General features: G+C 45.0%; 1 protein-coding gene across 3 annotated transcripts in view; it reads left to right on the top strand.

The window, feature by feature from the left end:
• CHCHD6 (coiled-coil-helix-coiled-coil-helix domain containing 6) overlaps nt 1-26,226 on the top strand; it is a 95,741-nt gene that overhangs the window by 21,900 nt on the left and 47,615 nt on the right. For 2 of the 3 annotated variants that reach the window (XM_026052494.1, XM_026052496.1), the window contains exons 5-6: nt 4,940-4,960; nt 10,130-10,213. In XM_026052494.1, coding sequence (XP_025908279.1) covers nt 4,940-4,960; nt 10,130-10,213 — 105 coding nt within the window. The remainder of the gene's footprint in view (nt 1-4,939; nt 4,961-10,129; nt 10,214-26,226) is intronic. The other variant, XM_026052495.1, reaches the window with a different exon arrangement.

The raw sequence follows: 26,226 nt of genomic DNA, 5'->3' as shown, positions 1-26,226 counted from the left end.
AGAGAATGGGCTTCACCCCCACAGATTATTCCAAGCTTCCTGCCTTGAGCACTTATGCTTCCTAGTGCATGCAAGCGTGTGCTGCATTGCCCGACAAGTAGGCATTGAGTCAGCATTGAGTCCTTGCAGCTCTTACAAGTGTTAAGCATTCACACAATGTAGAAAACTGCTGTTTGCAAATTGTCCTATCAAATGGAAATCAAAATTTCCCTGGCAGTGACAGAGACTTGCACGTTGCTCTTGTTACGATTGTGCCCTGGAGACAGCAATGTAAAAATAAAGAATACAGCTTTACAACAGCCTAAAATCCTTGTTGTTGCTGAATCTACACCCTTTCTATGCTGATGACTTCATTAGGATATACTTGACCTTCATTAAGAGGCTGCCTTGCAGCGTTCTCTCTGATCGTAGCCCTGCAAGGAGCGCGTAGGGGGTGCGTTTGAGATCCAGCACATCCGCTTCCCAGGACGCGCAGTGGGAAGCGAGTTCTCCGGAAGCAAGAATCGGTCTCTGGCGGGCGGTTTTTCTGTAGCTCAAAACCACAACTTAATTGGCAGCCTTTTCATAAGACTGACTGAGGCCTAGGATGTAGGGAGTGCTGCAGGCCAAGACAGGTACGTTTTCAGAAATGATGGTACAGAAATTTAGTGATGATTCTTGAACCTGTTCAGTGATCTTATAAAGGAGGTGATTGCAGTAAGTTCTTTTTTCTTTTTCTTTCTTTCCTTTTTTTCTTTCTTTCTTTTTTCTTTCTTTTTTTTTTTTTTCTTCTTCCAGGCAGTTTCTGTTACCTTCCTGCATATTTTGGTTGCACTTTACTCCATATATAACACCTGACTAAAAGCACAATAACATATTTATATTAGCAATACCACTTATTTAAACTTCCCCTCCTCCATGACTCTTTGAGGTTCATTCAGTAAGGCTTTGGAATGCACTTGATTTACATTAAATCTTAATTACTGTGTATCTTTCCCATATATATATATATGTATATATACACACACATATATATATATCTTGTAAGCTGGTAGATAGGTTTCTGCTTCCAGAAGGGCATGGTGCTGCCCCTGCAGTGCTGAGTAAAGTGTTTTATATCTGCTTAGGGTGAAAGACTAGGGAAGGCAGGAAAATTTTCACGTGGGTAAAATTATAAACTGTGATACTCGAAAGAGTATCTCGTGTCTCCACCTGCACAAGGAGTCGTGAAGAGACAGGCAGAGGAGCTGCGTGCCCACGACTTTGAAGGTTTTCAAGAATTTTCTTACTCAGGCATATAATTAAGACTGTCTTTGCCAGTATTAAAAAGCGACCTCAAAGTCAACTGCATTTCTTTTAAACTACGTAGTATTTGAGGAAAAATCTTTTTTAAACAAAAAGAAATTAGATTTGTAATCTTGTAGCAGAAACTGTGGCTTCACTGCACTATATTAAACCTCTATCCTCTGGCTGGCACTTACAGATATCTGTTGTGCTGGTGCATGCAGGTTGATTATGCTCAGCATCTTTTTTAATTATTGTTGTTATTTTTTTCAAAATATTGGTTGTGTTTGAACTAGTCTGTCTGGCTTGGAAGCTGATATATCTCCCTTGTGAGAACCCGGCATGAGGAAAGCTCTGTCCCCGGTTGCATGCCCAGAAATGACACTGGGATGCAGGCACTCAAAACTCTTATTCCCCAGTCCCTTCCAGCCTGGAAAGCCAGATACTGCTCTTAAGCTGGCATGATGGGAGTTGGGAATCTAGCTCTATGAGAACACACCTCGTTGACTCAGTGGGGTCAAAAAATATATTTGAGGATAGACATAATTAATATTGAATTTCATACTGCCCTCCCTTGAGAACTTTTTTTTTGCTAAATTGGTGAGGGACTTGGAGGCTCTTGTGCCTGATATGCAAAGCAGGAATTTAAGAGAAGAGGTAAAAATGTAGAGTGAGTTGTTGACTCTCCTGCTGTCAGGAATAAGCATCTTGAGCGTGTGTCCATGGAAAGGCTGCCCTCTCTGAAAGGCTTCTGCAGACACTGAGTGGCTGTGGGCAGCCTGCTAAATGAAGCCTCGGTGCCTCTGCATGTGGAGAAACAGTGATGGGAAAAGGAGGGTGTTGGAATGGGCTGGAGTATTAAAGCAAGCAATGAAAGCAGATGGCTTGCTTTGGATGTGATGAAATAGGTTTCTCTTTATTTTGTTTAAATGGGAACTATCAACTGTCAGCGTTGCAGACCTGTTTTCAGCAATGCCTTAAGTATTAAAAGTGCTGTTGTCCCTGAGTCATAAAAAGGCAGAGGGTTTTAGTGCTGCTTCCCCTCTTCGTGTTTCTAGAATGGTGTATGCCCTGTGTACATTAGATGTGAGCAATTTCATCACAACCTTTCCTTAAAAATGATTGCTGTTCACTTGTCTCTCTTCCTGCTCCCTCTCCCTTGTCAACTAGTTACATCTCTGGCTCTTGTTACATTTAATATTGATGCTGCTTCAATTTTTCACTAAACTGGAAGTGTTTAAGGGCTTGGTGTGGATACTGAATGTCTAGATATATTCCTTAATTCTTATCATCATGAAAAAGCTTGGAGTTGGATTACTGCCCTTAGGAAAAGGGACTCTTTGCTCATTCAGTGATGAAGTCTGGTCATCAAGATGTTGGAATATGTGCTGCAGAACTCTTCAGATCCTGACATGAGTGCAAAAGTTGTTGCCAGCAGCTGTCTTAGGTTTTGGGCACCTGCTGCTTCCCCTTTCGCACATCTCCCACTCTCTCTTCCACTCCCGATGTTGGCAGTGCCTCTGAAAATTTCAGTGCCTCTGAAAATTTCGGATGCGTTACATGCATAGATCCCTGTGTAACCAGTGTTACCCTAATGGACAGTGTCTTTGTCCATGTGAATGCCTAGAATAGGGCTGGCAGGTTTGGCCTCAGAGCCAGCCTGAGTAAAGAATAACAAAAACAATAACAAAAAATATTAGTTGGGTACTTTTGTTTCTTTTATTATTAGTCAAAAGTGGTGAGTACGGATATATTAAGATCTTGGCATAGACTTAGTAGGCAGCAAAACTTAACCCAGCAGCCCTTCTGAGTTTTCATTTTTATTATTATATTTACTCTTTGCACTCTAAATACAATTATTTTTCCTGACACAGGAATATATCCTACTGCATTTAAATGGGTTTTAATTTTCCTGATTCCGTTCAGTGGAGTATATCCATCTATTTGAGAGTAATAAGGTTTTTTCCCCATCATGAAATGTGACAAAGCCCTTGGCAGTACCTTCCAAATAGATGCCCTGTGTTAGCAACAGTATTTTCTCTCTTTAGCCTGTAATTCTGCTCTTAGGGCTTGTGTCCTGCCCTGATGTAAGGGGCAGGTTCCTGGCGACAGGGCAGCTTTGTCCTTGCCCAGCAGCTCTGCGCTGGCCCCAGTTGTTCCTTTGCCATGCAAAGTTTCTCTGCTGGGAATGGGACAGTTAGCGGCTTAGGTTGCCCTGAGGGTGTTGGATACGAAATCAGTGAAGAGCTCCTCTGTGTGTGACCCATCTGCTCTAATAATGATAGCCACCCTGAAGAGCCCTGTGTGCCCCCTGCCTGTCTGTTGAGGATGGGCAGCCTGGCAGCTGATAAAATGTGAAGACGACAAAACTAAGCGCGTGGTCCTGACTGTGCAAGTCATGAGGAAGGAAAGCTGTTGAGGTGGGGCTGAGGATGGCGGTGGCAGTGGTTCTGCCTTGCCCTGCCTGGCCAGCAGCTCCATGCTGCTGCATGAAGCCTGGCTGCAGAGAGGGGCAGTGGCCTCCCCTCCTGTCCACAGACCTTGGGTTCCTCGTCCCTTGGCGGCCGCAGTGGATGCGGGTGGGCGGCACATAGCTGATGCCGCATCAACCCCCGGTTACCTGCGGGAGCTGCTGTGCACCGTAAAAACAACAGCAGATCCCCACAAACACGTTGCTCTCCTCTCTCTGTGCCCTCTAGCACTGAGCTATGGCTGAGACGAAGAAAGTTCCTCCCACCCTGTCAGCCCCCCCAAATAAATAATCTTGAAAAAAACCCCAGCCTTCCTGTGAAGTTTCTGCTTGGCAGTGGTGCTGCTGATTGAATGTGGCCCCAAGAGGCAGGGGAGGCTCGCAGGCCGTGACAGCAAATGAGTCTTGTGGCTGCCTCCTGACGCCTTGGCTTCAGGAGGCGGTGGGTGTGGGCGCAAAGCGTTCATCATCTTGGACCTGCTCTGCTGCTGCAGGCTTCCTGCGCCAGTACAAGGTAGTAATAAGTAAATAAGAGGTGATACTGCAGCCTGCTTGATCTGCTTGTCTTCGCCCTGAAGCCCTTAAATTGGCTTGCTGACAGAAGGAGAGGGGGCAATCGAAGGCAGCTCGTCTTTGGCAGTGCAGTTTGGGCTGTGAGCTAGAGATATCTTCACCTGCCTGTGACGGGAGATACAGCTGGAAATCCATGGTCCAGCTTTGCCAGGAAGTGCTCAGATCGTCTGGCAAGGACGGCAGCTCCTTAGGACACGTGTGTTTAAAAATGCCCTCGCAAAAGCTGCGTGTTCCTTGCGGGGCATTTGGAAGCGGCCTGGTTGGTCACCTGCCTCCAACTGTGTCCGTGGGTGCGCAGAGTGGGTATTGGTGCCTCGCGCGGTGCCCCAGCTGCACACGGCTGCCCGCTCAGCACCTGCCCCGCAGGGAGCTGCTGCAAGGCCCTCTGCTCTGGGGGGCTTTGTTCTTTGGGGGTGTGTGTGTCTGTGCTTTTGTTTTTGTTTTGCTTTAATAACACGGTTCCCAACAGGGGACAGTGCTGCTCTATTTAAGATGCTTGTCATTTTTAAGAAACTTTTCTGAACTTGTCATCCTAAGAGCTATATTGTGCAGCAGCAGGCGGCCTCCATAAATCACTGATTTCTTTTTCTTCTCTTTCCTTTCCTTTCTCTCTTGCGCTCTCTTTATTCCAAGCCTGCGGATTTGGACGCCTGGGTAAGCTCTCTTTTTGTCTGGATCTTGCTTATTCTAAGTGTCATGTTGTTACTGCGCGCGTACAGATTGTTATTGCTGAGCACAGATGCAGGATTTTATTTTCTGTCATTACATTTTAAAAGGTGTTCAGCTAGAAAATTGCATATTATTTCCTCCATAAAGATTTTCACTGGTTCCTTTTGTGTAGCTTACAGCTGCTGAAACCAAACATGATCTGGTGATGTGTGTAGCTGGCTAAGAGAGCAGCAGGCGCCAGAGGAAATGCAGGTTACACCAGGGCTCTTGTTGGAGGCCACGAGACTGCACGAGGGGTTAAAAGAAAACGAGAACAGTCTCCTGCCCTCGGCAGAATGAGGGAAAGGACAAAAAGCGGATGATTTTGTAGGTCTCACGTGTCTGGAATAGTGGCTGCAGCCAACCCCACGTTGTCGATGGTGATGTTATTGCTGATGCAAGTGAAGGTTGAGTCAGTGCCCCCCATGGCTGCTTGGCTCGTGCAGCCTCCCTGTAAAGTTTGGCTGCTCAGTTTTAGGCTCGATGTGCTGGAGCTGCTGCTTAGTGCTCCGTGTTGGCCTTTCAGCTGTGCCGCTCCCGCTAGGCTTGGTCAGGGACACGCCGACTAGCTAATTTTGGAGCTAGTTCTGGTCTTCAGTGCACTGCTGTCAGTTTCTTCTACTAGTCCTGAAGCTTTTAATAGCATTTGTTTTCCCCTGCCACCTAGACTGCTACCAGGATTGGAAAGTGGGAAAGCCTGAGGTAGATGACACTGCAGTTGTGAAGTGGGGCAAGCTGAGGTACCCGGCCAGAACCTCTGCGCTCTGCTACTGGAGATGCTGCTGGAGACCTTGGGGGGAAGCTGCTCTCAGCAAAGACAGGATGGTGCAGAAACAGGGCATTTGGCAGACTTAAATATCCTTCCTTTTTCCTTTCAGCTTATTTCCCTGGATTGCCTCTGACCCATTTGCTTTTCTAGGTATCATTTCACTGTCTTTCCTGTGGCTGGTGAACGTGTTTTGCCAATAAGATATTTTTGGAATCCTCTTGCCAAGTGCTGTGACTTGCCTTTGGGAAGCTCTGCATAGATTCTGATACGGACCTTTCCTTGTAGCTCTTTTTACCCTTTGCAGGGAAGGAGCAGGTTTTCTTGTCCCCAGCAGACTCTGTTGCATGCCCTCTGCTAACCCCAGGAAGCATTAGCCTGTGGGCGGCCATCAGGCTCTGCTATCGTTGCCCTTCCTTCCTGGGTGCCACTTCCCTGGTGTCGCTTGACCCTGCTGAGGAGCCGCTGCTTAGCAGATTTCCTCCTCGGTTTTCATGCTTAACAAAGCACTGAGAAGAGACTGTGGTTTAAAGCAGTAGAAATCCAGTGATGATATTTCATGGAGGGGGAAAATTCAGAGCTGATCTGTGAATGGGTGCAGCAAGAGGGGAACGTGCTTCTAGAAGAGCAAACACAGACTCCATTGCTAAAGCGCAGCACCCTGGGTTGGGGCTAGGGTATGGCTAGGAGTAGATTTTGCTTTGTTCATGGACAATGAAGCAATATTATTTTGTTACCACAGTTAAGTTTCAATTTTTTTTTTAAATTTTGGCCTATCTGTTGTCTAGCTGGAATTGTTCTGTTCTAAACTTAGGAATTATGAATTATGGTCAACATTGAAGTGCTATTGCAGCACTTACACTGGCTTCTAAAGGGGGAGGAGGAGGCAGGAACAGCCCGTGACTGTGCCCAAGCTCTTGGTCATGATCCAAAGCAGCATCTAAATAACCTGGAAAAAAAATGGGTTGTGGAAAAAAGTGTAAAGATAAAAAGTATCTTTAAAGATAAGAGGAAATGGAAAAAAAAGAGGAAATGGAAAGACATCCCCCCCCTCCCGTCTGTGCCCCCGTGGGCATGGAGCCAAAGCAGCGCTCCAGCAAGATGCCTTTGCTGTTGTCTCATAAGCAGGCAGTGCTTCTAGCTCCTGGTGCCCGCAGAGAGTTTTTGAGCATTTTAAAGTATGTCTTATACCCCTTTCCTTGTACAGAGAGGAAATTTCCTATTGCAGATAGTCTTTTGCAAATACTTGCATGTTCTATATATGCTCTTTGTTTTTTTTCAATATATAAAATGGCATATTATACATATAAAGAAAAATATCCCAAGTTTTGGGTTTGGTCACGTTCCATGTCTAAGTCCTGTCCATCTCCCTGTTTTGCCTCTCTGTCTGCCTCGTGCTCTCTGCCGCATGTTTTTCTCTTCAGTTTCTCAGCTGTCATCTCTACGCTTTGGTCATCTTGTGCATGATGTGTCCAAGCTCAGATGTAGCTTCTCCAGTATGGATGTGAAGTCTGATAATGTCATTTTCTATTTTTTCATCTTTTGTTTTGTTTTTCCTCAAAACAGTTCGTTGTTATAGTGTGTTTCTGCTGCATCCATTCCCTAGTCCTAAAGGCCACGGTGTGAAGTTTGTCTGATGCTTTTGTTTGCCACCTGCAGCCTCCGTCCCCTGTGAAACTGCAGCCATCTCCATGGCAGCCGCTTCTGTCTGGGACATCACAGGCTTCTGCCTTTAGACAGGGAATAAGCAGCAGGACTGGAGCAACTCTTAATAAATATCCTGTATTCATATGAAATTTCCCTTGTTGCCTAACCCAGTTTGGAACAGTGAATATTTCAAAATGACACATGCTCTGACTGTACCATTCATACTTCAAACATCATCATAAAATGTCCCAAAGTTTTGAATAAAAACAGCTGGTGGGGCTGGAGGGAAACAGAAAGCAACTTTCAAGTAGATCTGTCACTAAGCAGAACATCGCTTCAGCGGGCTGAAGCTGCAGCGCTCTAAAACAAGCAAGGCAGAGAAAATACGTCTGAGATGTGCAATTTAATGGTGATAATGTGGGAGACCGTTTTTTGAAAGAGTTGTATTGAAGGCAAGATGAGCGTGTGCCATAATCTGCAGCTGGGAGATCTGCGTTTGGCTCCTGCTCGATGTGGGTTTGCTGGTCAGACACTTCAGGTGTCTTCGTCTGGGGCAGGATGCATCGCATGGAGGCATCTTCTCCTTGAGGTGTCCTGGTCCCACTCGGAGCTTGACACACCTCTAATGGCTCTGCACCTCAGCAGCCCATCCGAGAGATCGGGCGTTTGTGCTGCCCTCCCTTGGGAGGGTGGTACATGGATAAATTGGGTGAAGTTCTTACGGATGCAGAGATGGATGTGTGAATCCATATCTAGCCAGAAGCAGATCCAAATGCTCCTGCATGATAGGGTTGCTGCACGTGCTATTTTTGTGTTCCAGGAATAGTTCTCCACTCCAGGCCAGTGGCCCTCCTGTGTAATTCCTTGCTTAAATTAAGCAGAAACATTTTTCTAAGTGATAATCTTTTGGCCGTTCCTGTACTGCACTTTCACCTGGATCACCTTCTATGGGGGTTGTGCAGAGAGAGATCAGTATTGCTGCCCTTCTTTTGTGCATACATACATATGTGTGTATATACGTGTATATATATATATATATATTTTTTTCCCCTTAAGGGAACGCAAGACACGAGTTTGACCTGATTTTATGGGTGTTATGCAGAAAACTAGTAGGAGAATCGAGGTGCTTTGGTTTCCCACTAGGCCACGCTGCCACCTTCTGCTGGTTATATTTTTGTTGAGATTTGCTTAGGTGCCCTCCTCTTCCTGGGTATTGGACACCTCATCACGCCCTGTGCTGTCCTGTTTCAGCCCATTTGCAGACCAGAAAACATACAGCAGCTTTAGTCAAACTGAAGCTGGATATTTTGCCTTTAATCAAATGTCTTTGGGAGTAAAAGGATGTAGATCGGGGGTCTGTGCTTATGCTTTAACCTGGCCATGTTGACTGGGATGGTGAACAGAGGAATGAAAAACCTTCCCTTTTCACTCGGCTCCCAGGTTTCGTGCACTTTGAATCTATTTGCTTACTCATCAAGCATCCCTGGCCGCCTAGCTTAATCTTTTCTGCTTAGCCCTATTATACCAGCATATTTCCATTAGTAGGAGAGTAGAAAGAAGGAAATGTGCAGCAACTTACTTTCAGATGTAATTTTTCTCATTAACAATGGCTGATGGCCATAAAATGGCAGGTCTGAGCCTACAGGGATGTCTCTGTCCCAGCTGCTTAATCATATTGGACCAGCATTTCTATGATTGTACCAACATCATTAAGACTTAAAAGCAGTGCTACCGCAGTGCTGCGGGTTAGAAGGGTTTGTGCTCGTGTTAAGCAGGCTGGTCGGGCTGGTGTTGCAAGGTCTTGTGTGAGCTTTAAAGAGAAGTCTATTTTAGTTGCATCAATGCCGTATTTACTTAATGCTAGAGCAGTTTGGGGGTGGGGATGATTTGGGGATGGGAATGCAGTGAAATGCTGCCAGTTGTAAAGAGCTGAAAGGGAAAACACTGTTGCTGTAGCCACAGAAACTATATATATATTTTTCCTTGAGTACTGTCTAGCTGATGAACTACTTCACGCAAGTGTTTGCCTACCAGGTTTGCTGTTTGGGAAGTGTCAAGCTTGTACTTCAGCCAGAAGAAAAGGGAGGTTTTCTTGTTCCCTCTCCACCCCAGTTTGGGCAGCACTGCCCCGGGGGTGCTGAGGGTGTTCGCCCAGCAAGTGTGCAGGTCGTCACTGTGCTCCAAAGTACGGGCACAAAAGCACATAACACTTTCAGTGAGAATACATCTCTATATTGTAATACAGACCTACATCTGAGATTGACCTCGTGGTTACAGGGAATGTATGAAATCTGTAGGAGCCTTTTGACCCTCCAAGAGGCAAGTGCTTTTGAAGAGAGCGCTTGGGGTTGCGTTTAAGGTACCATAAGCTTGGATAGCGCACAGCTCTGAAGGAGGCACTAGGGAGGTCCAGAACGGTCATCTTCCCAGCACTAGATTTTTTTTTTTAAATTTTAGCAACAAGAAATAAAATGAGGTAATGAGTTTAAGTATGATACTAATTAGAATAATTTAGACTTGTGGGAATAGTCCAAGATGAACCAAAGTACTGAAGATTTGAAGCTCTAGTAGAGAAATCCCACATACCAGCCTGGAACAACCCGGATTTTGAGAGTTCCTTCCATTGTGCATCCTGTCTTTCCCCGCCTTTACACCTTTCATTTCTTTTTTTCACTGAAGCCCTGTCCTGGTTTTCTTCCCAGGCTGTGGAGCTGCAGGGCAGGGAGGCAGAACTGAAGCGACAAGAAGCCTTCTATAAGGAGCAGCTGGCCCGCATCGAGAGGAAGGTGAGAGCAAGTTCTCCTGCATTTGTGGCCTCTGAAAGCCCATGGGACTGCACACACATTCGAGTGGATCCTCCTTGTTATTTATCCTTCCCCTGCCTTTACATAGTTACATGAAAAAGCTGTATGAACCAACTATTTTAAACAATGCACACTTTAAAAATAGGTGGTTTTAATTGGGTAGCTTAAAAGAAAACTTTATCACCATGGAGTTTAGGTGAAAGCTAAGTTTGCCTTGTTTTTTTATTCCTTTTGTTAAAATTCCTGTGCTAAATTTAAAACAAAAGAAAAACATAAACCTTGCTATAAATATGAATTAAAGTTGTATTATTAATTTTTCTCTGGGGAGCCCAACAGTTCAAAGTCTGTAGCTGCAGAGCACAGTCTGCTTCTTGCTGGATAAGCCTTTGAAATGAACGTGATTTAAAGAGACACTGTCAAGCATCTTTTAAGCCTGAAATGACCTTTAAAATCCATTTAGGGATTTGAATCTCTCCCCTAAACGTGGGATTTGCTTCTCTGTTTAATTGTTTACCATGATGAGTTTTTAAAAATTGATGCCATAAAAATAGGAGCAGCCATGCTGTTCCTTATGAACTAATGCGTTTTTCACTTCCTGGCAAAATGAAATAACGTTTTAAGTAGTCTTTATTTTTTAATAAATGTGGAGAATAATCTTCTCCAATTTGAAGCAATTAGACGTACGCAGCTCCCTGTCAGGAGGTCTGATTCGTAGTTGTGTTATATGACTAAAAAGAAAGGAAAAGCTGTGAAAAAGGTGGATCATAAAGAGAGAAATCGGTCAGCTTTCCTACCGACATGAAGCACAATGGTGAATATGGAACACTGGAAAATTACGGGTTAGAAATGCTGAGCAGCTCTTTGTACATCCTGTGCCCCTTTTCGTTCTCTGCTACTGCATGCTTGTCCATGCAGCACTTTTTTCCCCCAAAACTGTTGATGGTAGAACATGCCCATGAGCAATTTCACAGGATATAGTTTTGCAAAACTTAATCCATACATTTCATTAAAAAATAAACTATTAAATCTACCACTCAATGTTGCGTTCAGATTTTAAATTCTATTTCTAGATAATGGGGATTGTTCAGTGAAATTGCAAACAATCTAGCAGCTATCGTTCTAATTATCACAGTTGTCCATATGTTCATACGCAAAGGGAATTTTTGCAATTTCTTGCTCTCACGCTGTGTGCTTCTATTATGTTCTTCTTTCCAGATTTAGTCTCATGAAGCGGAAACCGCAGGGAAAATTTGTATGTGTGTCTGTCCTCTATGGACACTGGGAGCAGTTTGACCAGGCAGCTTTATCCTCCTTTTAAAGTCTTGTATTGAATTTTCTATTTCCCTTTTCACATCCATGTTTCCTGCTACACAGTAACTTTTTCAACTATGTGATGAGTGTTTTAGTGCAGGATCTTCACTCGGGATAAGGTGTCATCTATTCAAATGACAATGCATGGAAGCTTCCTTCTAGTGCTCGTACAATAGCAAGCTGATGACAAGGACAGGTTTTCTTTCCTCTCTTGAAACACTAGATGTTTTCTGACCCTTAAACACTAGCGTTTTGCTGGTAATAACGGATGCCTCCAATGGTTGGTGTAGATTGGAGTGGGAGGCACTGGGAGCTGGAAGGGAGAGGAGAGAAATGTGCTTGAAACAGTGTAATAAAGCTTAATTGTATTAGTTTTGAAAAAGGGTTTCGATCTTCTCCGTGGATAATTTTATTCCTGTAATGGTTGGAAAGATGGGAAACACAGCACCGAACAATCTTTTTTATTAGCTGTTGCTTTTATATAATTCTGCTTTTATTTGTTGAATACACACAGACCTTGACATTTATTTATTTATTTTTTTCTGCCACTGTTCTAAAATCTTCCAACTCGGGCTCTTTATGTATTTCCATATACGTGTGTGTGTGTGTGTATATATATGTGTGTATATACTTGAACGTGTGTATATAATCTCTCTTTATATAAAGATATATGTATGTATGTGTGTAAATATACATATATATGTATATAAAAGGCATCTTTAGGGGTTGAGGAGCTCTGAGGAAGATGTTTGGCTTCCTTGTCTGCTTTCAGATGGGATGGTCACTTGGTGTAGGGTCACTTAGTTGTTTGTCAGCACTGGACTGTAGATAAATTAAAATATTGGCTCATTGTGGAGGTAAAAAGTCTCAATATCTCCTAAGGAACAAGGAATTTCCTCCTCTTTGGTGCCTGTTCATCCCTTTGGTTAGACTTGGTCCCCGTTTCTGCGTGATGACAGGATTTGAAAGCAGAGACTTACAGATTAGCTTTTGAAAGATGCTTCTTTAACTGTTGATGTAAAGAATTAAATACCTTCCTGGTAGGATGCTAAGAATAATTGTGTTACATCTGAGGATCATAATTCTTAGAACATAGTAGCTGCCTCATGGGATCAAACACGAGACTGTCCTATCTCTTCTGAAAGTGGTCAGTTCTCAAAGACTTCAAAGGAAGATAACAAAGAAAGAAAAAGAAGAAGAAAAACTTTCAGAGCACAGCCTTGAAAAGTGTCTTCCTAAGAACTATCAGTCAGAGGCTGCCACATAGCTTCCTGCATGAGAATTTATCTCCTATCAGTGTTTTTGTTCACTGTCATGGAACTTGGGTAACTTTCATCGTCCATCTAAATGTCATAGCCATTTTTTTCTGAAATCTGTTTAGCTCTTTGCCTCAGTATCATGTAGCATTGGGTTCCATAGGTTAACTATAGAAGCATATTTTTTCTTTTTTTTTTCGTTACCACTTTCCAATACTTGTTTTCATTTAATATCTCTGATAGGAAAGGGATAAAAAGAATTGTTTGTTACAGGTTATCTGTAGTCTTCTCCTTGGCTCCCTCTTTTATCTTTCCATTAAGCTAAGCAATCCTCACCTTTTCAGCCTCTGCTTGTGTGAACGATTTTCAGAGGTTTCTCATTCTACTTGTTTGTCTTGGGGCCCTTTTCCCCTTGCTGCTCTGTCTTGGAAATGTATTGACCACAATTGAACTCGGTAGTTCCCTTGAATGCAGCAGATTGTGTGAATACATTATCCCTTTATTTTGTAATCTCTAACAGAGCACTGTAATCTACTGGACAGAGCACACAAGTGGAAGCAGAAAACTTCTCATTTTCTAATAGCTGTTTCTCTTTCGGGAGTTTGAAACAATTACTTAGCCCATCTATCTCCGTTATTCCATCTGTAAGATGGAATAGCTTATAGTGGGAGGGCAAGGTGTTGGGAAACAGTAAAGCTATAAAAATGCTAAAAGCATTTTGCCTTTAGTTTTACATGAGGTGAGCTCTGGGTATACCTTGTTTCAAACAGAGCTTAAACTCACTTTCTCTATCATTCTCTTCTATTAATATTTTCATGGCAAAGGGTGCGTATTTTAATCATTTTCAGTGTTTCAGCAGAAAGATTCATCACTTGTGGGTTCAAGAAGGATGCTCTCTTCTTCCTTCCCGCACCCTCCCCGTGTGGGTAACTTGGCTTTTGCATTTCTTAGGTCTCTGCTAAAGCACTGGAGGAGGCAGGGCTGGGGGCAGCCATCCTTGGCTCTCCAGAGACACTCCTAGTTCCATGCCCTGTTCCTGACTGTCCTGACTAGAGGTGGGTGCCAGGGGCTGCCCAAAAACAGTGCGAGTGCTTGTGACAGCGGCCCCAAATGCTTTCCCAGCCGCTGGCCACTTGGGGCTCCCATAGGTCCTGACATTGCAGAGTGTTTGCTCAGTGGGTTCCTTCTGCATCAGGTTGTCCACTTTTCTCTTGAACTCACTTTGTAGCAGACAGGTCCTCATCTCAGCTATATATTGTTTGAACAGACTTGTCCTTCTGCATGTTTTCAAAGAGATTCCATTAATTTCATTTAGGTCACTTACAGACTTAGTTCATCCTTGCTGTCCATCTTTGAAACTTTTCCACCCTGACTCAATCTTCTTTGAGAAGTAGGGACCAGAACTTCACCAGCAGTGTTCAGGATTTAGGTGAACCAAACATTTATACGGTAGCCTTGCCACTGTAGCCGGAATTGTTCTCTGGTTCTCCGTTTATTCCCTAATAACATGTATATGTCTCTCATCTTCCGTGTATTTGTCCATCATTTTCCCTGCTTTCTGCTAGTTGCTCATCATGTTGGGCAGGGAAGTTGGTTTCTCAGGTTGCTTGCAACCTGAGAAACCTGCTCTGTATTGGGATGTTGTGTTGGTAATCAGAAATTCCCGGGAAATAGGTCTTCTCTAAGGAGGAATCCTGGATGGGACCTCAGCAGCTTCTTGAGTTGGAAGCAGTGCATTGAGCACAAGACTAAGTAATTATGCATCTTATTTGTGTAATTCTGTGTATGTATATGGCTTTTTTCTTTTTTTTTTTTTTTTTTTCTCTCTATCACAAAAAGTAGGTCTCGGCTTAACTGATGTTAAGCACGTTTTGTACTCCTGTATTTATCCAGGTAGACAGAATGAGAGTTGGGCCTGAGCTTTTGCAAGAAAACTATAGAAACACAATTTGAAAAGCTTAAGCTGGTGCTCTGTGTTGTAGCGAGGGGAAGAAGAGAGGGAGCTGGGTACTGTAGAACAGTTAACATAGGTACTGTTCAGAGCTGGAATTTGTATTAAGTTATTTGTATTCTGTATGTGTGTCCTGCCTCCTCCAAATAGGAGGAACTTCCTTGCTGAAGTATCATAAGGAAGAAATGCAGCCTCTCCTGCACTCCTTCAGATACCAGTGGATTTCACATAGCGTATAAGTTGTCTGCTTTCTCTCAAGTAAATATTTGCTTGATTCCTCCTGCTGTTTGACCTCTTTTCTTTGATCTAACCTGACAAAGGTTAAGGGCAGTGCTACAGTATAGCAAAATATGGATAGCTCATTGAAAAAGGGTAAAAAGCAGCAGAGAGGCTGAAGGTAATCTTGGCAGCTGAAGTGAAACTCCTTGCTATAGATTGATTCTTTTCTTTGTTTGGATTTTCCTAAGCTCCAGCTCCCACGTTATCTTTTATTAGGAGGCTGCGGACTGCTGTGAGCGGTGGGTACATTAATATGCAACGCTTTCCGCTTGTAGTTTTTCAGAACAGTGAGGAGCAGAGCAGGTATTCGTAAGCCGTGGTGTATTTCTGCAAGTGGGAAAAGAATGCGTTAAACAAATAGCATTTTTTATTAATAAGATTGACTGCACCTTTTTCTTCTGCTTAGCTTCACAAATCTTGTAATTTTGTGTGTGGCATTCACCTTGTTTGGTTTGTTTAAATTAATCTCTTTTTGCCCTTGCACTTAGCATTTAATTGGTATTTGTAAAGCATTTAGGATGTGTAAAGAATGGGAGAAAGGCGAACTTATTTTTGTTTGTTGTTCTTATTGGTCTTGATCCTTGTTTCTGGAGCAGTCTCCCACTTGTGATGCACCAAGGTCACCCCTGCATTGGAATCCCGTGTCATCCCCGTGCTTTCAACAGTAACCATCTCAACAAAAATCTTACCAGAGGAAGTAAAAAACGCGCTAGAGAAAAAAAGGGTGAAATACTGTGTTCTCGATGGGTCTTTGTGATGAGTTTTCAACATGTTCTGTGGGGTTGAACAAACCGATGTCCCTTGACAAAGACTGAAGGTGACTTTTGTTGATAAAGAACAAGCCAGTGCCTTGGCATGGGGTGCCTGGGTGGCCGTGTGTCCCTGTGACACCAGGGGCTCTCACCGACCCGGTTTTCCCTTCGGCAGGAGGTGTCTGTGTCGGACGGAGCCCCCTGCCCTCTCGCTGCGGGTTGGGGACTCGGCTGATGTGCCTTGGGAGGTGTCGGTGCCACCATTTACTTTCCCAGGAACGCGGCCTGTCACACGTGCTCGGGCTGCGTGTGGGCGATGGCTCTGCCTGTGCTGGCTGCGTCGGCTGCCTCCGGTCACTAACTTACTGCTCCCTAAAACACGTCGAGGTGCTCCGAGGAAGGACAGCCAACCTGAAATGAACTTCTGTGCTTAAAAAATGTATATTCTTTCCACAAGTATTTTTGTTACTAGGCCATACAATCTTTCATTTCTTTCCTCTCACCTAATCTGCTGAATTCTCTCCGCCTTCCCCCGGCCCATCCAGACCTTTCTTTCCACAGAAGCCGCGTGGCTTTGTGTCAGTCTGTAGCAGCTAAGATCCAGAAAAGCAGTTTTCCTTTCAGGCCAGTGGAGCAGTATAATGAAGCACCCAGTTCATCGAGCTGCTGATTTAATCTTCTGAGCACAAGAAGAATTATCTCCAGTGGAGTTTTCTGCACCAGCCTGATAAGCCTCTCCCTGATCACGCAGATCACTTCACATTGCTCGGGCTCCCTGTGGCTCCGTGAGGACCGTCCCCTCCAGGCAACGGGGGAGTCTCGTGCAGGGCGAAAACTCCAGTTCTGCACCCTGACAGAGGAAAGTTTCCGAACAGGATCAGAGTGAAAAAGGAACAACCCCAAAATAGTTATCTGAGCAGCTCTGACCTCCCGTCCTCTTCCTTCTTTCAGCTGTTCGCAGATGTTGAATGTCACGCTGGGGTGAGGAAGGGATCCCGCTTCCCTAATTTCTCCTTCCCATCAGCATCCATGGGAGAAGCGCTGGGCAGCATCCGGAGGAGGCAGCATTTCCAGGTTGGGTGGGAAGCGCCTGCCCCTGCATGGAGCCCTTCCTGCCTCGCTGCCGCCGGCTTCCTTGCAGACAGAATTTCTCAGTACAGCCAGTTAATGCTTGTTTTGCTGAGAGCTTGTGGAGTTGAGTAGTTAATCTACCTCAGTACCCCAGCTTTCAGAGACCAGGTAAATTGATTGGTAATGTGATGAACTCCAAGAACATTTATAATAGAGTAAATAAAATGCGCTGGATGTTGGTGCTGCCGCTCGCCCGCTCCGCAGTGCCTGTGTTCCCCTTGGTATGTGCTGCCTGATGTGCACTACATTACCTCCAATTACAAGGAGCTTCTATGCAAACAGCCACTAAGTGTTTGCTTCCCTTTCGGTCCGCTCGATTAGCGCAGGGATGGATTTGCAGCGTGCGTGCTGAAGGGTGAACTGCCAGCGCCTTGACGGTGAGTTTGTTTTCCTGGCATTTCGAGTACCTTTTCCGAGGAGGGGAAAAAAAAAATGATGCTTCTGGGCTGCTACATCTTGGAGGAATCCATCCCCAGGCTCGACTTGTGAAATAAATGTGGCAACGTGTGGTTTGAACTTAGAGGCTTAACACTGAATTTAGCAGCTGAATTTAGATAGCAATCTGGTATCTGGTCTCATCAGTGTATCACTATGAAGACTTGTTAAAGGCAGAACAAAAAGCCCTAGAATGTGATCCTGTCTGTCTCTTAGAGCAAAAAACCAGAATATTTGTCGAGTCTAAAGAGAACAGAATGAGGAGTGTTTCTATTTCTTTTGAACGCTTTTTCTGTGAACTAATACTTCTGACTTTACCCTCCTCCTCCTCTTAAATTCATCCCAATTTTTCTTTCATTCGGTTATATTCTGATAGTCTGAGAATTCAGACTGGCTTTCTCCCTTTCTGTGCTTTTTTCATGTTTGTTTGTAAACAGGCTGGTATTTATAAATGTGTCTGTATACACAGGTAGCTCTGTTACCAGTAAAAACAGCGCTGCTTTTCCTAACAGAGCAGGGCACCCATGCACATGCAGATGGGCTCAGCCTCGCCTCCATTTACTGCAGTGAGGTTGTGCTTTGGCATCAGCGACACTGCCCTCATGCAGCACTGCCTGTTGTTTCCATGTAATTGGCCGACCAGTGTACAATTAATTTGGGGCCCTGTTATTGCAGTATTGGCTATTTTATGAAACTGTAGAGCGTTAGAGTGAATTGATTAAATATGTTCCAGACCTTGGGCCGCAGGTTGTGTCTGCGGGGATTTGGATGATTGAAACTTGTGCTCGTCTTGGGGTGTTGCAGGTCTTGCAAATCGTTTGAGGTGGACTGAGCTTCCACGTGCTCCTGGGCTCTGCTTTGCTGAGAACTCTGCCTTTGGGGAGTCTGAGCTTCCTGTTTTTTCCTACAGTGTTTTGGCCTTCCACATGTGGATGGAAAGAAGTGTCAATGTTGTGACTTATGCCTAGATCTTAGTTCTAGTTTTAGTTAGAATGTCCTTATAATTTTAGTTCTGTCTTTATAGAACACAGGTGTGGATTTTAATGAAGAAATACGGCATGGAATGACTCAATAAATTGGACTGACTTCACAGAACATCTCAAATTTGTGCTGAAATTAAGTGCTTGGGAGACCAAACTCCATGTGGTGGCTGCTCTGCCTTTGCAGTGGCTGGAGTGCTTGTGTATGTGTGTTTTTCTAATAGTAGTAGTTTACTGAGGGTGTGGTAAATAAGCGGTTCATGACAGCCTAGGGCTACTTCTATGAAGGTTTTTCCCCATCCACCAGTCATTCTATAGAAACATATAAATAAACACTATTCCAATTTCTGGAACATGTAATGCAGTATCCCAAGAGAGTAGAATGACTCAGAAGTAGCTTGTAAATAACACGTTTTAATGTTTTCAAATACACCTGCATCACCAGGCCCGCTGTGAGGTCCTGAACCACCGCAAATGATGCTTGTTTCACCTGTGGCCAAACCTCCTGATCCCAGGATTACATCTAATGGTCTCTTTGTTTGCTTGGTTTTCTGAGTGAGCTGGTTGTTTAGCTGCACGTTGTGCTGCACCAAAAACGATCCCAATCTCGATTTCCCATCAAACACCTTGACTCTCATCAAGATTACAGGACTTGCCCGTTGAACCTAGCCCCATTACAGGTAAACACAAAATGACTAATTTGTTTTGTAGGCTTTTTCCCTTTTTAATTTGAATGATAAACATCCACCTTGGGCACTAGAATGGGCTGCCTTCTGTAGAGTCCAACCCTGGGAAGTGCTGAGAAGAGCATTTTGTCCTGCATTACCTGCTCGCCAGGGGAGTAGCCGTCAGCAAACGCAGTGCCATTGAGGGGGTGTATGTATAGACACATAGGGACGTGCATATACACGAGTCCCCAGAGCCAGGGACAGCAGCCCTGGCCACCTACTCCTTAAGGAGCAAGAGATGGGAGAAGGCAGTGCAGGCAATGAGAGGAAAGGCTAAGCCTCTGATTCCAGAAGACTTGTAGTAACTAGGTTATTTTAAGAGCAGAACTAGCTTTTCCTTCTCAGTTATTGCACTTCAGGTCTTTTCACAAGAGGAAGTTTGTGAAAATAAAATTTGTCTCCCTTCCCTCACTGCTATGAATAAAGAACCACATTTTTGCTTACACAGTTTGAAGCCTACGAGGTTACTGTGAGCTTAAGTGTCTGGGTCGCTCCAGGAGCGCCTGGATTCCTTCCTCCCTGGACATGTCTTACGATGCAGTGTACAGGAATCATCTCATTTGTCTGAACGTGCAGCAAGCTCCAAGGTGGCTGGGCTGTAGCCCTTTGGAGGGGAGGCATCTCATCTGGGTGTACAGAGATGCTCTCTTGTGTGCCTGCCTGGACATGGGAACGAGCTCAGAACTTCCAGCTGCTCCCTCAAGTCGTTATTAGTATTTTTAACTTCGGTTCTCATAACGCAGTCGCCTACCACAAAGTTACCTATGGCAGTTCGGGGGATTGAGTGATATATGAGACCTCTCTCCTTTAGGTCATCCCTTCAGATGCAGCTTTGTTAGGAGCAGCAGCAAAGCCCTTCCTTGCTGATGGCTGATCCTTAGTTTGTGTGCGGGGAGAGGATAACTCTTCCTGCACTTTGGTGCAAGAGTTTGTTGCAGCAAGAGCAACAACAACAAAATTGCATCCTTGCTGTCAGTTCCTGTGATAGGTAGAGGGCAGCTCAGCCAGGAATGAAGAGTTTGTCCTTGTTAACTTGAAAATAGGACAGGACGAGGTTATAAGTTTGTTCTACTGAGAGGATTTTGTTGCAGATCTGCAGTGCTAAAATATATATTTTTCCTGTCATCCCCAGCAAAATTATGATTGCATCTCCTTGTTTGTGTTCCTATTACCTGATTTCTGAGCTCAGCAGTCCCTGGTTGAAGGGCTGGGAGTTTTTTATGGTCTTCTCCAGTAGACATAGGTGGAAAAAATGATTCTTCGAGAGGCCCAAATAGGCTGATTAAAACCCTCTTTCCTAAACCTTTCTTGTCACACAGTCTATAAGCTACAGCAGCCCCCTCCATGGGCAGTATTTTCCTATGAGCAGCTGTAGTTCTTTTAGGAGCTTTAAGTCTGCATTTATTGCTTCTTCGTTCAGTCCTATAGAGAAGCTGTGGTTGTTTGCTTGGAGTACTCTGTTAGAGGTGATGCCCGGAGATGAAATTCTGGGAGGAGATGTGGCTTGTGCCTGGGGCTGTGACACACCGAGGATGCGCTGAGAAACCTTCCCTGCAAGGTTTTACACGCGTTCTCTGCTGTAATTTTAGTAAGTAATGCTTCCTGTTCCGTTGTAATGGGCCAAAAATGAGAAGGCCCTTTGTTCCCTCTCCATCTCCTCTTGGATTTTGTGATGAAATTATGTTAAATTGGTGGCGACCAAAGGGTGTTGAAGGCTGCATGTGATGCCGCGTGCCACAGTTGGGGATAGTTTTGGCTAGGGAAGTGAAAGGGAGCACTTGTGTGGCTGCCTTCAATGCCTGATAGAGTTTTTTTCTTTAAAAATTTATTTAAAATTTAAATTTATTTAAAATACAATATTGTTTTATTTGTATATCTGCAATATATATTTACATCTCAATAACTGTGCGGCGAAAATGCCTCTCTTGCCTCGTTGGTGGTTCGCGGTCCTGCTGTTCGAGCGGTCTCTGTTCAGAGACTTCACAAGCTCTTTGCCAGGAACCAAGATGCACCTTCAATGCCTTGTCCTCTTCAGAAGAAACAAAGCTCCTCTATAAAACCCACGTGAAAGAGGATCACTAAAAGCAGAGAGAGTGAAACTGTCAAATGATGGAAAGGAAATTGCTTACAAGTATCTTCTGATTTCTTTCTTATCCTTTTTACCTTCTCCCTCCCTTTGTCCTCCTTGACTTTTTTTTATCTTAGGATAAACATCGGAGCTATTTTCTGTTTGCTGTGTGGAGAATTTCAATTCATTTTGAATAGGAAAAAAATAAATATGAAAAGATACTAGGGTTTTTTTCTGTGGACCAGCTGATGCCTTGCAGCGGAGATGGAGGTTAGGTGGTGGTGGCATTGTAAAGGCAGGGCAAAGGAGTCTGAATTAATTCATTTTCTTATTATTGGTATTTCATTTTGCACTTTAATTTCTCAGTAATAACCAGCATTTTGTAGTAGAATTAATAACTTTGTCAGTTGTGAGAACAAATAGATTCTTGGTCTATGACGGTTATCTAAGCGTTATTAATAAAGGAGAAGGACATCAAATTATCTTCTAAGACTACTTTGGAGCTGTTGAACTGGGGAACTTTTTCCAGGTATTTATTAACTGAAATTTCTAGTCGCTGAGAGATAAGTGCACATTATCTCCATTTTAAAAGTGAGATCCTAACATTTCAGGTTAATATACATGCATTTATTGTGGTTTCTTCGCTGCTTGGTTGTCCTGGTATGGCTTATGCCTTCAGGGCAGCTGATTAGCCATGACTTAGGCTTGAAGTTTTGAGTAATGAGCTCCGGAGCACCGGGAGGGGACGCGGGGCGCGGATTTGTCTCTTCCCTTCCCCGGGCACAGTGACCTGCAGTCACTGACAGTCTTTCTGGACGGAGTCATTAAACCAAACTCTACTACGGGAGGAAACGGAAAAAGCTGCCGCAAGCGTGGAGAGGCAACGCTGACTGCAAGTACAAATATCTCCAGAAAAATGCCCCGGGTTTAATAATAATAAAGAAAAAGTGCGGCGGCAAAATAACTTGCTGCTGATACGATTTTTCTTCTTCTCCAAGTTTGTCTCTAGTATGCCAGTTTCTCTCACAGATAAATAAATGCAAGGATGAGAATAGCTGCCAAAAACTGTCACATTTCTGGAACTTTCAGCCCCTGATTATTCACATTAAACCTCCCTCCCCCCAGCAGTACAGTACGGCACTCTGAATATGTACACCCACCATTCTGTCAGATCTGTGCAGGCTGCGTCTGGTTCATCTTCTGTGCCTTTGATGTGCTCCACAACGTAGGCAAAGAGAGGTCTGATAGTCTCTCTAAAAACCTGACAGTTTGTGTGACAATCTGTCCGCGAATCCGCGGGCTCCTTGTCAACCAAATGAGTCTTTGAATCTCAGAGGTTTTCGGCACGGCGCTCGCAGCGGCGCATATGCGCCGAGGGGAAGGGACAACAGGCGGCCGCGTAACCCGGGAGATGTCGGCGTTTTCCTTAATCATTGCGGGGACATCTCATCTCATCATCGCTTGTTGGCTGGTTCTCAGCCCTGCGTATGGCGGGGTTATTGAGCGAAGCTTGATTTGCTGCAAACTGCACAGGCAGAGTAATTTGCAAGTGGGGTTAGAGGAGAAACCTTGGGAGGGGGTGGAAGTTGCAGGCTTTAGTCTACTTCTGCTTTGTGTTTGTTTGTTTTTCCTGTCTTATAGTGACTCTCTCCCTTGCAATTCCCCCTTTCCATTAAGGGCATGGATGTGATGCATTTTTTTGGTACTCTCCAATCCCCTGCATGTTCTGCTGCTGCGGATCGCTCCAATTCTGTCTTCCTCCTGGCTTCCCGTGTGTCGCATTCCTTGGCTCCCTGCTATAGGAGAGGTCGCGCCGCTGCCGTTGCCTTCACGCTGCTCCTCCCTAGGCCCATCCGTGTCTCTGGGCTCGGTGGCGGATCCGCCGAGGGGCCCACGTGGTGCTCGAGAGCAGCAGGGCTGCGGTGCCGGCCGTGGGGAATCAGCAGCTCCGTCGTGTCCCGGAGCTGCGGGCGCCTCCTTCCCACGGCCGCTGAGCCCGGCTCGGGCTTCCCGGCGGGCCTGGGCTTTGATCAGGGCCTCTGTTTACCTGCCCTTGTCAATGTCATTGAGCTGCGTTTACTGCGAGTTCTCAGCTCGGGCTTTGAGCTCCCGTATTCAATTCCCAGCAAGGAGGGGACACAGGCAGAGCCCTCTGCGCTTTAATCCTTAACCTGGGCCTTCCGCGCTGCCGAGTTTGTCTTTGCCGGGAAGACGGGCTCTCCTGCCTGCTCTTTGTGGCCTTTCTCTTTCAAGGTGACTTTCCTTTCCAGCGTTTGTATTTAAAGAAGTGCTGTTGTTTTACTACAGCCTTTCAGAACAGTCTGCTTTAAGGCAGCCTCATATAAATAGAGTGCTGCTTTTTTTTTTGTCTCCTCCTTCTTTGTCATTGGCTTTTTTTCTGGCTCAAAAATAACATGAGGGTTTTCACACCTTCAGTGAGGCTCCTGTCAGAGTTTCTGATACCATCTTCCTGTGGGACACGTGTGGGACCTTCACACACAAGAGCGTAAGATACATATTGCAGTTTTAACTGCACTCTTTCCAGGTGCCTTCCCAGAGACGCTCTGACTCTGGAGTGCAGCCTTGATCCACGATTGTAGCCCCTTTCCAAAGCACATGGAGGATCTGGAGCTGGGACTTGCTCCTGGGAAGCCTGGAGCTTCTGTGATTTCTGAAGCCTAGATTCTGTGTGCGGTTTAGGGCAGGTAGCGTAGCCTCTTTGTGCCCAGCTTGTTACCCCCAGGGCAAACCCAGCTGTGCTCCTCTTCCCCCTCTCCCTCATCCACCTCCCAGTTGTTCTGCAGAGGTCGGTATTTTGTGGGATTTCAGCTATGCAAAGCTGTCTAGATGCACCTCAGCATTAATATCCTGCCTTCAACCCTGCCTAATATTGTAGACTTGAGAAGATCTGTTCAGACAGGAATGTCCTTTTGCCCATGCCTGGTTTAACTTTCCCATCCGTGCCTGGTTTAACTTTCCCATCCGTGCCTGGTTTAACTTTCCCATGTTCTTCCTGGGGACGTTGCCCTTTTTCTGGCTTTTCTGATTCTTAATCCAAAGTTTACGATCTCGTTGCCTATTGCCAAAGGAAAGAAGAGGATGGCACAAATTCGATGCTCTCTTTTTATTATTGACCCCGTGGGAAGAGTGGCGGAACCCACACATGAGCAGTGAGCGGCAGAACTGTGTTTAGATCTTGGCTTTGGATAAAAATATTTTTTCCCTATCAGCAACTTGTTTGTAGTTGTTTGCAACATCCTTCTGTTACCTTTTAAGATGAAACATTTGAATTCCCCTAAAAGCAGTTTAACCCCTGGCTTCTAGGCTCCCCACAATATGCACATTTCTGTCTTGTTAATCAGCTTTTATGCTTTTGGTGGGAATGAGAAAACAGTAGCGATGTCTTTTAGCCCAATAGCAGCTGATTCCAACAAGGAGGCTGAGCAGGAGCTTGGGAGGCCTGTCTGCTGGTGGAGAGGTTGCTCTTGCCTTGTGTCCTGAAATTCCCCAACTCCCTGTTTTGGACCAAAGCTGACAGAAGAGATTGATTATTTAGGTTGATTTTTAACAGTTTCAGAGAGTCACCCAGTGAAGGAAATGGTTCAGCTCCTCTGCCTCTGTGCAGGGGAGGGGTGCGAGGAGATGGGGTGATTTTTCAGAGCCGTTAGGAGCCGTTTGCATGAGCCTTGTGAGATCAGAACTAATGACCTGCCTTGCAGTGCGTGTGAACCAGCAGCCCGCAAATTCCCGGGAGCAGCAGTAGGAGCAGGTACCATTCCCAAGGCCTCACACACGGTCATTTTTCCGTAGCTTTCCATCCCACGTGGGAGCTCTGTGCACAGAGCATGGACATGCATGGAGCAAGCGGGGCTGCCATCGCGTGCTGGGTATCAGGATCACGGGCAGCCTTAGTTCCTCACTGCAGAATCACTGGAAAACAGCAATTGGAGCATCATCCAGCTGATATTTAATGGAGAAGCAGGAACTTCTGCTTTTCCTTCTCTCCTTGCCCGTGTCGCGGCGTTCCCTGCTCCTGGTGCTTGACACGTTTCCTCGTTTTAACGCAGCCCGGCTTGAGCGGGGCTCCCGTTTGCAGCTTGGCCGGAAGACGGGAGAGGGGACGGAAGGGACACGATGCGGGTGGCACCGTCCCATCCCCGGCCCTGTTCCTCAGGGCCATCGCTCGCTCTCATCCACGCTGGCAGCTTCAGCAGCTCGTAATCCTCTTTGGGTCTTTAGCACTGTGACCGCTGACAAGCTCCTGCGCTCCGAGGTGTCAACACATCTCAAGATAGTTGCGGTGATTTTTCTTTTCTTCAAATCCAAATACCTTTTGATCTATTGACCCGGTCTTAACCTGACAAAGAAATCTATGTTCCCATGACAGATTTTGCTGCTGCTGCTTAATGTCTGTAAAGAGTTTTCCCTAAAATTTGATTAATTCCTAGTTCCTCTAACTCAGGTTGCTCTGTTGTCTGTTTTACATGTTACTGCAAGCAGTCCGTGTTTTGCTGAGGTTGTAAGGAATGTGGTTTAATGTCAACGTGAGAATGAGCTGGCAGCAATTTCTCTTATGCTTCAATTACAAGCCCTGAGAACTCCTTCCTTCGTATGCTGTTTTCTTGCTTTCTTTGCTGTCTTGTTTGGAAAGGACCTTGGCAGTGCAGAGAGTGGTAGTAATGAGTGTAGGAGCTGGTGTGTGTGGTTGCAGCAAAGGGAAGTAATGAAGTAAAATGGCCCCAAATGTAGCTTTAAATCTGGTTAGCTTTGGAAGGAGAATTTTCAGTCCTGTGTTTATTGGGGAAGAATGGGGAGCAAGCATCAAATGTGCTGTAAAAGCAGCAGGGTAAAAGAAGGTGGTTCGGTTTGTCTTCTAGCTTTAGTTATGTATTTTTATAGCTTCTTCTGTTTTTATTATTTGCTATGAACCATCATTTAATAGCAGGGGAAAATCCTTCAAATGAATGTTGCTGTGTTTAGTTTTTGTCCTCTGTGGAGAGCACTGTCCCCATATGACAAAGCTCTGATGCTCTGAAGTTGGCTCCCCTAAGGCTCAGCTTTATTGAGAGGAGTGAAACATTTTAGGTGGTTCATTCATTCTTTC

The sequence above is a fragment of the Nothoprocta perdicaria genome, unplaced genomic scaffold (genome assembly GCF_003342845.1).
Source record: "Nothoprocta perdicaria isolate Ctin4 unplaced genomic scaffold, notPer1 scaffold_9, whole genome shotgun sequence".
NCBI classification, from domain to species: Eukaryota; Metazoa; Chordata; class Aves; order Tinamiformes; family Tinamidae; genus Nothoprocta; species Nothoprocta perdicaria.
Note: the sequence above shows the minus strand (reverse complement) of the source record. Positions and strands in the feature narration are given on the sequence as shown.